The following is a 12,649-nucleotide window of genomic DNA, read 5'->3' on the forward strand; positions in this document are numbered from 1 at the left end:
CTATGAATAAAAGATTTTATGCGCATTTCGATGTGCATGTGTATAATATAACAGAAAAATTGTAAGATCCTGTATATATATTTAAAATATTTATCTTTTATGGGGAGGGGGGGGGGAAGGTTTAGATGTCTTTTAAATTATAGAGAGAGTTAATGACTTTTATTTTATTTTGGCGCCAAATAATTAAGACACAATCGAAATCTAAGTAATATAATTGTATGATTATATGTAACTATTAGTGTGTAACATAGTTATGTAGAAGAATGATGCTTTCATAAATTTCATACAAGTTCTGTAATGATATGGCGGAACATTAATTGGCGCTTTAAATGCATAGACTTAAAATTAAATTTCTTATACGCGTATATTCCTTATACGAGTCTGCAGAAACTTCTGCTCTTAACATGACAAGAAGACCACCGAGTATTGCTAAAGGAAGATGGCACGAGGAGAATGAAAATGGATAGATGGATGTGATTGTCAATGTGTAATGACCTCGAAGTGAGAAGCAAAATGAGAGAATGTGAACAGTGGATTTCATTTTATAACGTTCTCCAGATCACCGGAAATAAATGTTTAGCGTCACGATTAACACGATAATGTACAGTGGTATGAACGAGGATAGGAATATATTCGGATAATGTTGGGTTTTTGTTAATTTTTAAATAAAAAAAAAAGAAGAAGAAGAAGAAGAAGAAAAACACTCGGAGAAAAATATTTTCTGAAGAAGAAAGAAGGATACAAGGAGGACATAGGAGATATATACGTGGCATTACTACTTAAAATATATATGATGTTAAATACTCAAAATACACATTCAAATAACTAAATTGATATTACTTGAAATATTGAACACACTTACATGTGTGTATATTGCTTATTCCAGGTTTATAACAAGATCAAAGGATGACACGTCTCGAGATTTTTGTCAAAGGAAAAACGCATCGGATAATAATAATAGATCGTATGATCAATTCAGATTGACAATATGATTGTTCTTGCGTAAAAAGAATATATGGGACACGATTTGACGACGAAAATCGTCGGATCGTGAAGCAAGCGCAGGTTTCGCGGTTTCTCGAATTCGATTCCATATGAAACAAAGTCTTTTTTATATTTAACTTTAGGCGACGCGAACGTATTTTTCGCTTTTACGAGAAATATCGAGATTCAACTTGGAACCTCCCTTGTATCCAGCCACTTTATTGCACCCCGAGTAGATGATATCTGAAACTCGTAAAACGAACCTCTGTGATTTGTGTACGACGCTTGCTGTCTGACACGGCGATCATTCCAAACAAGTTATCCAGGTTCAATCAAACTTGTTGGTAAACCGTTGATATTTGTGCGCATTTTCTCTCTCTCTCTCTCTCTCTCTTCAATATTGTAATATGTCGTAGTATTTGAATAAAAGAAATAGTAAAAATAGAGAGTAAAAGATAATTGTAAGCTTTCTTGCATAACTAACATTCTCGTATTTCTTTTATTTTTTTATATCTTGAGAAACTTTTTAATTTTGCAGATAATTAATTGCGTCGAATGTATACAATTATACAAACAATTTTATAAACATTTTATATATTGTATATAATATTTAATATATTTAAAAATATAGATCAATTTATACAATTCTGAATAAATTTAATTTATTTAATATATTTATTTAATATATTTTAGAAATATCATATCAAACTTATGTTATGCTTGGATTAATTAATATCGCAAATAATGCAAAACTATCTTTGAGATACTCTAATCAAATTTCTTTACACGATATATTTCAACGTGCCGCGAATGTCGATATTCGCACCGCGTTACGTGAATACTACGGCAATATTACGTTCTTCTTCTCTCGCACCTTAGGAAAATGAAATTCCTACGTTATAGGGGATACGGACATCTCTATAATTACGAACTTCGATCAGAGTTCCGAGTGCGCTCTACACACATATACACAGATAAATACATGCACATGTCATACAACCAATTATACGGGCTGCTGCAAACATTTGCTTAGAATTCAGAATTAGAACGCCATATTGGACGAAATCACTGACTGTGGCCGCGCCAGGCTGACACGTGGCGCATTTGACAATAACCATCCGGATGTTGTTCGCCCCTCGCTCGAATAATCCTCCTTCATTCTCATTTGCAAGGAAATTTGGAGTGACACAATTGAATCGTCATTGGACAACTGGAATAACGCAGTGGGTTTCAAATAAAAAAATAGTTATCATTAAAATATATTTGAAATAAATAATAAAATAAATAGCTATAATTTTTCTTGAAAATTTTACAATTATATATATTATTTTTAAATATCTATCACATATTTTTCATGTTTATGATAATCATAATCTATAACGTAATTGATAATTTTATCGTGGAAAAATTGTATTATCCTATTTATTTAATAGCGTTAACTATTCCATACCCGCATGGTATATTGGATCTCAAAACATCGTAGATCAAATATTTTAGAGAAAAATATTCAAAATTTTTAAATAAATTTGTTTATTTCAAGCATATTAGCACCACGTTATTTCCTAAAAAATAAAGCGCCATATAAATAGATATTTGAATAACGTGTGTTAGTTTCTAGATTCTTGTATTATTTATTGCTTATAAATAAAATATCATAAAAGCAAATTGTGAATCCCAGAGTTAATAAAATCGGGCACCATAATTTCACATTCACAAACGACAAAATTTTTGATTAACCTTCTTCTACTCTGCCGAATGAATGGGATTAATGGAGGGGACACATTGTCCAATTAAAATATTGTCGCGCGACAGATGTGACGCGGGAAATGATCATCCGCCGCGAGTAAAGCGCTGCTGCGTTTTAAGCGCCCGTGAGACATACTCGGTCCAGAAATGGAGAGCGTAAAAGCGCATTAAGCACGAACGGCGTCGAAATCTAGACGGAAAAGTCGTAAAAACTGGAGTAGCCGAGCACGGAGAGGGATCCAACCGGGCACTCTACCCGAAAGAGCAGGGCACCTGCTGACACGTGTGATTTACCGGCGGGAATGTCCCCGTGAGCGCGTGCACTTTGCGCAATTTCGTCGTGATGCGAGAGAAAAAAAAAAGCGACAATTGTTAAGGTATTATTTCCGGTCACTCCCGCGCGTATATCGTATATATGCAATCGCCGCTCTTTATTACGATTACGATAAATTCCGGATGTAATTGAATGAGCAAGTTATCAAACGTGCTGATAAATTGCACGCCCCGACTACGTCCACGTGACAAATATTTTGCGAGCTGCGCGATTAATATTGAACAGAACACCCGATATCGATGGTGAACATACACATGGGCCGCTTAATAGGCTCGTTGGATCTTCGTAAATCATTTTGATCGATAATGCGATTGATCTGGTATTTTGCTCTGGTATGGCTCAATCGCAAAGTATTATACAATATTATATTATGCGTTATTGTACAGTTTATCACGTATAATAACGGTGATATAGTAATCGATATGAATTTATGATTCTTTGGAGAGTTTATCGTTCAGACAAATTTATTAAATTATAATTCAATATTTAAAAGAGAGGGAGGGTTCATTTTTTATCTATAAGAAAATATTAATTAAGCAAAATTAATTTGTATTGTGTATTTTTTAGAAAATTGCGAATAGTTGGAAATAGTTTAATTATATTAATCAATAATTATATTAATTAATCAGTATTTTTATATATCATTTATAAATAGAGATATAAACTTTATAATCTTTTTTTCTTTATTAAAAAAGAGTATTGATATACTCTTTCTCTAGAAGTATATTATATTCATAGAATTAAATGAAGAGAATATCACACGTCGAATCAAGTTATTTTAGATTTTATGCAACTTGGTTTAATTGAAAGCACAAATTTTTTTTTTCCCCCCCATATTCTTTTCATACTTCTTTTCAAGGTCTTCCGACGATAAAAACGCGTGTAACACGTTTTCTATCTGATATGAGAAAACTAGAGAAGATCACTTTACTTCCTAAAGAATTAAGTTTTGTTACAGAAATATCTGGCGTACCAGCGCTTTTATGGAATCTGAGATAATGTGCTCAATTTATATGCTACTGTATCTTTATTTAGCTTCTAATATACAATAAATCTATTCAAAGCATATATAATGCAATATCTAAAACACAATTTAATATAATATGAATAATACCACAAAACTGTAATTTAAAAATTAAAATTATTTTAGCGATAAAGTGATTATTATTCAATACACTTATAAGTAATATTTAAGACATCGCCAATTACAATTAATTTCATCTCTGGCATCTCTGGCATGTCTAGCTACGGCGGCGTATAATTATTTCCATGTTTTTGAATATTATGTTCTTTCGCCGTATAATGTTCCACGACAGAGGCGAGAAACGCACATTAAACGTGCTTTCACTCGTAACAGATAACCGTCCACTGCCTGGGAGACGAGGCGACGTTACGGAGATGGCTGGTCTATGATCCACGTCAGAGGGTGCAGGGCTGGAGGTTCGCCTCCTACATGCTACTGCACTCGAACGCACTTCACCTCGCACTCAACGTGGTCATTCAGCTGGTCTTGGCTACTCCACTCGAGGTGAGCCAATCAAGTAAATTGCGGGAACGTCGTTCAGCTGACTGATATGGATATAGCGCGTTTAAGGAAAAGAGGAAACCTCTTTTCTCGATTAGACCAGATAACAGTCGCATATTGACAGATAAAATCGTTTTTATCGTATGAAAAATATATATTAGAAGCAGCTAAATATATATATATATATATATATATTTATATACGCGCAAGTATATTTTTAGAAGATTTAAAAAAAAATATGTTAATCGACATTGTGTTACATAATGGCATTCACTCGGATATAGTTGTACGATTACGATAAGGATAATATTTTATTTTATGAATGAACCTTTTGAAAGCCAAACTGATCAATTATACTTTTTATAAATTTTCTTATTAGGTATTTCAGAATATTAAAAATTAAGAAATTTACAAAAAATGGAATAGATTAGTTTGGCTTCTGAAAAGTTTATATCTATCTTTTACTCTTATCAATACAAATATTGATGAAATATTAATTAATTTTATGAAAAATTGTTTTGATAAATTAAACATATATATATATATATATATATATATATTATTATGTTTTATGTTGTTAGTTAATGCGCATCACAATCTGTTACATATAAATAAAATTGTCAAATAAAATTTCTGTTATTTTATTGCGTCTGAAAATATATTTTTGCCATCAATTCAACAACAAATTATTCTTATGACAATTAAATAACCGAGATTGTCATAATTTCGCACGCTTGTAAATGGACAAGAGGGTGTAAATACAAGCAAATAAAGGACGTGAAAAACTCATGATTGCAGGTAGAGCAAGGACGAATAGGGGTAGCGACAATCTATTTGGGCGGCGGAGTTTGCGGTGCTTTGGGAGCCTCGCTTCTGCAACCCAGTCTTTACTTGGTCGGCGCTTCGGCAGGCGTTTATGCACTGCTCACGAGTCATCTTGCTCACCTTTACCTGGTAAACGCGACAAAAAGTTTCTCAATTTCTAAGAACGCGAATCTCAACTGACATAAACCGTCCGTCAACGACTTTGCCCGCTAAAAGCCCGCGCAACGTTAAAATCCATGCACCCACGGTATAAAGAAAAGAAAAAATGACAAAAGATGCTACATTAAAAAGCGTTGTTTAGCACAGCCAGAAAAAGCCAGTTTTCGCTTGAGATATTCTCGTGAATCTTATTTAATAGTAGCGAATTGTGAAAAATGTGTATAATAAAAATTTTTGATAAAATATCTACACGTACATAAGATCATGATTTTCGATTATATTAAGTGTTTCAAGAAAACATTGGAATTATCTATTCTTTTAAGAGAATTTAATAAGAATTTAATAAATATTTAACATCTTTCTTTTATTCAAATTTATTAGACATTGAAATATATTTCTTTTAATATTAGATTAAATAGTACATCAGTATTTTTAAATATTACTGTTTTTTTTTTTTTTTTTTTTTTTTTAATGAGCTTTGGGGTGCGTAACGTGTTCGAAAGTGACGGTGCGACATACTGCTCCACGTAATTATCTGAAATGAAAAAACTCGGTCTTTATCAAATAGGATACTTTTGGGATACTAAACCTGAATAAAATAGAAAAAAAATTAATATTAAATAATTTTCTGATTTTTAAGAAATTTCAACAAAATTAAATGATCTGATTTTTAAATGACAATACTTTGTTAATTTTGAACTTTTTTTTAATGAAATTAAGTTTAATGTCTCAAAAAGATCCTACGGTATAAAATTAGCCCGAGTTTTTTTATTTCAGACAATTACACGAAGAGTAGCATATCATATTATCGTAACATACTATGCTTATTAAACAAAAAGAAAAGCTAAATATCCAAGATTTAAAAACACTAATATACTATATAAACACCAATAAAAACGTATGTAAAACGTTATGTAATCCGTAAGGATCATGAATTTGTCTAAAAATCACGAATACTGCTAAAATAAGATTGGGCCCTAAAGCAAGAGCCGATAGTGTGGCAACCTTTTGTTTCTCGTTCGTTTCAGTGTCACGGCGAGCTGCGATATGCCGGTTGGCGTCTCGGCGCCGTGTTGCTGTTAGCCGGCGCGGACGTCGCGTCTCTGCCCATCCCGGCGTTGCTCGGATGCGGCCGGGTCGGCTGGGCGGCACATGTCGCAGGCGCTCTGGCGGGTCCGCTTCTGGGTCTGGCCGTGTTCCCGAACCAGAGTAAGAAGGACGCCCGCGGCCGCAGATTCGTGCGATACGCGCGATTGCTGTCCGCCGTGAGCGTGATGCTGCTGATCGTCGGCGCCGTCCTTGGCAACGTCTACCTGATCGCTCTGCCGCAGCTGAGGAAGCCGTCCTGACAGAGGATCGAGATGCTCGTCAAGCTCTGCAGACGGTCCTTTCTGATCGTCAAGATTCGAGAGGCCGCGGAAAGTGTGTTCGAGTAGAGGCTCGTGTGTGGGTCGGAAGAAGAACAGATAACGCGGGAAGCGAAACGCGGACTCGTATCTTGGGATCTGAGCATCGATCTGCCAGGTGAATCTTTTCGCTTTCGAATCACGCAGGGATCTCGCGCGATCAAATCTCGTCGTCTATTACGGAAAAACGCGATCGCGATTTCGACAAACGCGCGTGAAAGTTTTTACTCCGGAAGGGAATCGTATGATCGATACGCCAAGATGCTTGTAAAGAAACTTGAAAATTCTCGCTCAGTAAGTCGATAGGAGAGCAAATACCAAAGATCGACAATTCGTCGAACTCGTTCATGCTGCCAATAGAATCTCTAAACTCTCCGAGAGTCGTTCGAATGAAATGTGCGGTAGAATGATAGGAATACTTTAAAGTGAATATAAATTGTGACTCTCTTCGTGTCTGATACTTTGACAAATTTGATATTACAGACATTACGAAGGTAAACGTCGCGACTTTTTTATGGACAGATAAGAGAAGATATAACTGCCGATTACAACTTTTTAATAGGATCGAATTGCACATGATTAATATTTAACGATACAATTCATAATGACTTCTCGTTATGTCAATCTCGCCGCATTGGCGAATAAAGAGACTATGAAAGTGTGACGTGTGTATATAATAAAAACGAGAAAAATTATAATACACAATTTAAGGTGGCTGAAACGATTTGTATTGACGGCGCACGCAGGTAAGTGATCCAGCGACGAGAACGAATGAAATTTTATTAATAGAATGTGAAAAGTAAATTTATTTAAATAAAAATAAGGAAACAGACGGAATATTGTTATAGCTCGCGTGATAAGAATCACGATTTCGAGTATGTTAACGTTAGTACATCGCTAACAATGTTGAGACGACAATGGAATACTTTAATTCTTTCTATTATTCATATTAACGATTTAGCGTATACGAGATATGTAAGAAGGTGTATAAAAAAAATAAAGCCATCACAATATTATTAACGTAAACGTGTTATGATATAACGAAGATTTTAATAATGGCAAGATAAATGTATCGATCGTTAATAAAGCAAAGTTTAACAACATGCGACTGACTTCGAAGCGAAACTACGTCAATTTTAAACCAACTAATTTCGCTATTGTAGAGATATGACATCGTAATCTTGAATTATCTTTTGACGTTATCAGCTAATGTAGAACGAGAGAGGGTAACGGGATGTGCAAAATAAATTTCTTCACATTAACCCACAGTCCTGCCATATTTCCCGATAGATGTCCAACAGCGAGAGCCAATCTCTTTTATAACGATAACCATAAAGTAAAGATAATCGCGTTTCTATCTACGAAGCTGTAAAACTTGCAGAATATTTCTAGCAGCGTAGTGTCTTTGTAATCGCGATGTGCAGCGGTCGTTAAGAGTTCGTGTGTGTTCAGATTCAGAAACGTTCATCAATTTTCGACACCCCGTGCTGTTTCTCTCCGCTTAAATTTAACGATTAACGCATCGTACCGAAAGCGATAATAATAGATATCATCGTTACAGCTTGAACTAATACACCGCTCGATTAAACTCGCGCTTGTCAGAATTTTTTAACAAACAAATCAACGAAAGTGAGGAACCTGCGATGACGCGTCGTGTCTCGTTTCTTTCGACATAAAAATCATATTTAAGCGATCTAATCTATTATTTTTATTCGAAGTACTTGATTTTTAATCGAATATAATTTCTAATGCGTGTAGTGTCACACATTTTTAAAGAGATTTCGTTCATATATTTCGGATATTACTAGAACAATTTTTATTGCGCGCGCTATTAAAGAGATTTATTGGTGCCGAAATGAATCATGGCGTGTAATACACGCAAGCATGTAATGATATAGAATAAAAAGAATCATATATGTGCGCGGAGAAAAATAACGTGTTCTCCTTCAGGCAATTAGTAGTATACCTACTTATTTATCAATGTTACGAGGCAAACTGGCTGTGATTATGTTAGTGTTATCGTCGACACAATTACATTATGGTACCATGTAAATAGAAATTATTAAATATATGATTACGTATACGTACATACATACACACACACACACAATAGTATTGTGATTCGCCGCGAGTACATGTAATGAGCCTCCCTCTCTCTCTCTCTCTCCCTCCCCCCCCTCCCCTCTTCTCCCCCGTTATTTCCACTGTATGTCAAAACAACCGATTGCCTGCAATAAAGTCGAGTGAATCGTATGATGTTTCATAATACAAACTGATACGACCTCCATCGAAATATTCTCCTCTCTCTGTGTTCGCATTATTAAAACTGTTCCCATTCAATATCCGCCATTATTATTCCGTTTAATTTCGAAAGCATGATGTTTCAAAGATTAAAGTTAATTAGGTTGACAATTATTTTGCGTTAATTACGATTAAACAGCACATCGCCCCTTTTAACAGAGATATTCATCTTCCTAGGCAATTTCCGATGTGTATACTGATTACATATTTTAATAATGTAATTGTTACTCAATATTATACACGCGCGTTTTCTATATTAAAATAATATCTTCATAAAACTTATTTCTTTCAAAAATATTATATTTTTTTTTTTTCAAAACCAAAGTGAAACTATGTGCTATATATATATATATATATATATATATACACTCTCTATGAAATAAATAAGAATGAAAAGAAGAGAATAAGAAACAGAAAATTAAAGTGGGATGATATAAAAGTTTATTACAACGGGTTATATATGTATATAGTACAAGAGCCTCTATGCGGCATTCAAAATGGAGTCTGTTAATTTTAAAATTGATTTAAGTAAATAATATATTATGGATAAATATAACGCGCTATCTGTTTTTCTTCAAGAAGAGCGAAAGATTTTATTATTTGATAAAGTATGTGATAAAATTTTTTACGCTCTTGTTCAAAACGAATATATAAGGATAATATAAGAAAATCGCGAATTTTCTCTTCGAAAGGCTTCGTGAAGGCTTGCAAAAATATGTCGCGACACACATATAAAAGAGAAGAAAACTCTCGAAATATTTAATAAACGCAACGTTTTATATAAATTACAACACACAAAGCATTCCTTATACGACTCTCGATATAATATAATAGTTGCAACAGAATACGAAATTTAATGTGTGCTTGCGTTTCATAACGTCTATTATTATTTTTAACGTACTTCTCTCTCTCTCTCTCTCTCTCTCTCTTTATCTATGGCGCCGATTCAACAAATAAAACTAAAAATAATGCATATAACATTAATCAAGTCGACGTATATTTATATATGTATATATAATAGACATTAATATAATTGTTGAATCGGTGTTGCTATTGAGATCGTTATCATAACTTAAAAACTAACATAAGTATTATCTCTTATATTGTTATTCATGTTCACATTTACAGAAGATTGGCAAAATTCTCCATAAGTTAGCTCTTCTAATATCAAATAACATTTTTACTTAGGCTTGAATATTGATTTGTGTTGAAAGGGAAAAGGAAAGATTATTTGATTCGAAGTAGATTCGCAACCTCGTGCAAATTCATTTCTCTTTTGTCAACATTTTAATCTGTTATATAAATGTTTACAAAAATTAATCAATAGCTAGTGTACAATAGTACACGTCACAAATCTCATTAGTCTACAAAAGATATGTAGTAATTTAGCGAGATAATTTGAATATTGCAAGAGCGTCTCCGCGTCTCAAATGATTATTTTCCCTTCTCCCCATCCCGCCGTAATATTCCACAACCGGGTATCTTTTGCATTCGGTTTAGTGAGATAAATTACAAAGATAAATCAAAACGACACCCCGCTTCCTTGTCGTCTCTCTCGACTCGCGATATAGACGAATAATTCCCATTAAAGAGGAAAGGCGGTCGGGGCGGGCGAATACCGCGCTAACTTCCGCCTTCATCCACTTATTCTTCGAGGCACGGAAGAACTATTCTTTACAATTACATCCTGTGATCGATCCGGTCAGAACGTGGATTCTCCTAAGGCTCGCGTTTATGACCGTCGGGCGACATCCCCGGAATAATGTTCGCCGATACAAGGGAGAGAAAACGACAGATACGAGGGAAATTAGAAAGAAGAATCTGAGAATCTTGGGATAAGACGATGATCGCGGTGAACTACGAGCCGGATTACCGGTGATACCTCTAATCGAGGGAAGGATCGATTATGTGCGCGGAGAAGAAGACGAAGGAAAATCACAAATTGATATTAATCAATTGATAAAAAACCGCGATTATTAAAGGAAACGTATTCTCTACTTTCGAGTGTAATATCCAAGTTTTATTACTATCTCCCGAGAAGAGTGCTATGTGCGTATTAAAACTTTGAAAGCTCACTAAATCTCTCGCGCAATATTATACTTTTATTCTCTTTTAAACTTTGCTTCAAATTACCTATATAATTCACAACAGAATTAATACACAAAATAGATTTGAAAAAAGTAAAATATATATGCATACGAAAAATATATATCCGGAGTTACATTAAGAGATATGCAACATATAAAATTCTATCTTTATCAATAGAATTGTTGATGATTCGAAATAGGTTTTATGTCGGAACGCAAACTATTCCTCGTTAAATATATCTTTGAAAAATATTTTATCCCCGAAGAAAATTATACCCTTCCATTAACAATTTCGGATCCGATGCTTGAGCTTCATTAGTTTCTATACGTAAACTCGCCTGTGCACATTCGAGACGAAAACTCGGGGACTACGAAGATTACGGAGACTACATAATGATCCGACCAACGCGATACAAATACGAGCGTAGATATTACATTCGGTTAGAGTAGTAATCTGACCACGAACGTCGGTGTCTCGTTATCGAGGGTCATCGAGACCGAGTATATCGGTTCTACCTGGATAATTACGTGGTCCAAGTTGTCCGAAGTTTTGGGCGAAGATTCATCGCACTGTCAGAATGTCTTGGCGGAAGATACAACGGTGAGCAGTCTTGATAGTTTCAGATATTCGTGCTTTCGGACAGTATCTCTAATTATACCGATAGTAAATTATATCAAATTCTACGATTGCAGTAAAGATATCAAAAATTGCGGGAGAGAAACCGCGAGAAAAATTTTTATCAACTACCTTTCTCCAGCAAATTTCATAAACGTAAGATATAAAAATAAATATTGCAATGATTTTTTGTCAACCCGTGTTTCTAAGGCCATTGATTTCATCTAACAAGATTTATCGTGATAGATTTTTTAGACATTAATATTTTTGAACTTAAAAAATTTTTTTTGTAAATATCTATTATATAAAATTATTTATATTTAAATATCGTTTCTCTCTTTCGAAATCTTAATATAATTATCTATAAAGATTACATTTTTTACACACACACGTACGTATACAATTAGAATATCTCAGATTATTTTAATCCCAAAAATGTATTGTGGATTTTTCATTATTGTCGTAAACTTTATAGATTTCAACGAAAAAAAACAAAATTTAAAAGACGGAACTATTGTCCGCACTAAATCATAAAATAGCTTTTTTATTCTTTCTCGGAAATATCCCACGCAATATATATGCACTTTCAATCTTTTCCACAGAACAGTCTTATTTCATTCTCGAATATTCGCGAGATGTTTTCTTACGATAATGTTAAATCGGTAT

At 34.1% G+C, this 12,649-nt stretch overlaps 1 protein-coding gene across 6 annotated transcripts in view; it reads left to right on the forward strand.

Annotated features, from left to right (window-relative positions):
- The window catches only part of Rho-6 (rhomboid 6), a 154,552-nt gene extending 145,217 nt beyond the window's left edge, over positions 1–9,335 (forward strand). For all 6 annotated transcript variants that reach the window (XM_070304234.1, XM_070304237.1, XM_070304235.1 and 3 more), the window contains 3 exons: positions 4,422–4,592; positions 5,388–5,543; positions 6,602–9,335. In XM_070304234.1, the coding sequence (XP_070160335.1) occupies positions 4,422–4,592; positions 5,388–5,543; positions 6,602–6,922 (648 nt within the window). In that variant the 3' untranslated portion in view covers positions 6,923–9,335. The remainder of the gene's footprint in view (positions 1–4,421; positions 4,593–5,387; positions 5,544–6,601) is intronic.
- Positions 9,336–12,649: the final 3,314 nt, after the last annotated feature.

This window comes from Polyergus mexicanus, unplaced genomic scaffold, assembly GCF_030449975.1.
Source record: "Polyergus mexicanus isolate NDT 795.1 unplaced genomic scaffold, iyPolMexi1.0 SCAF_11, whole genome shotgun sequence".
Lineage (NCBI taxonomy): Eukaryota > Metazoa > Arthropoda > Insecta > Hymenoptera > Formicidae > Polyergus > Polyergus mexicanus.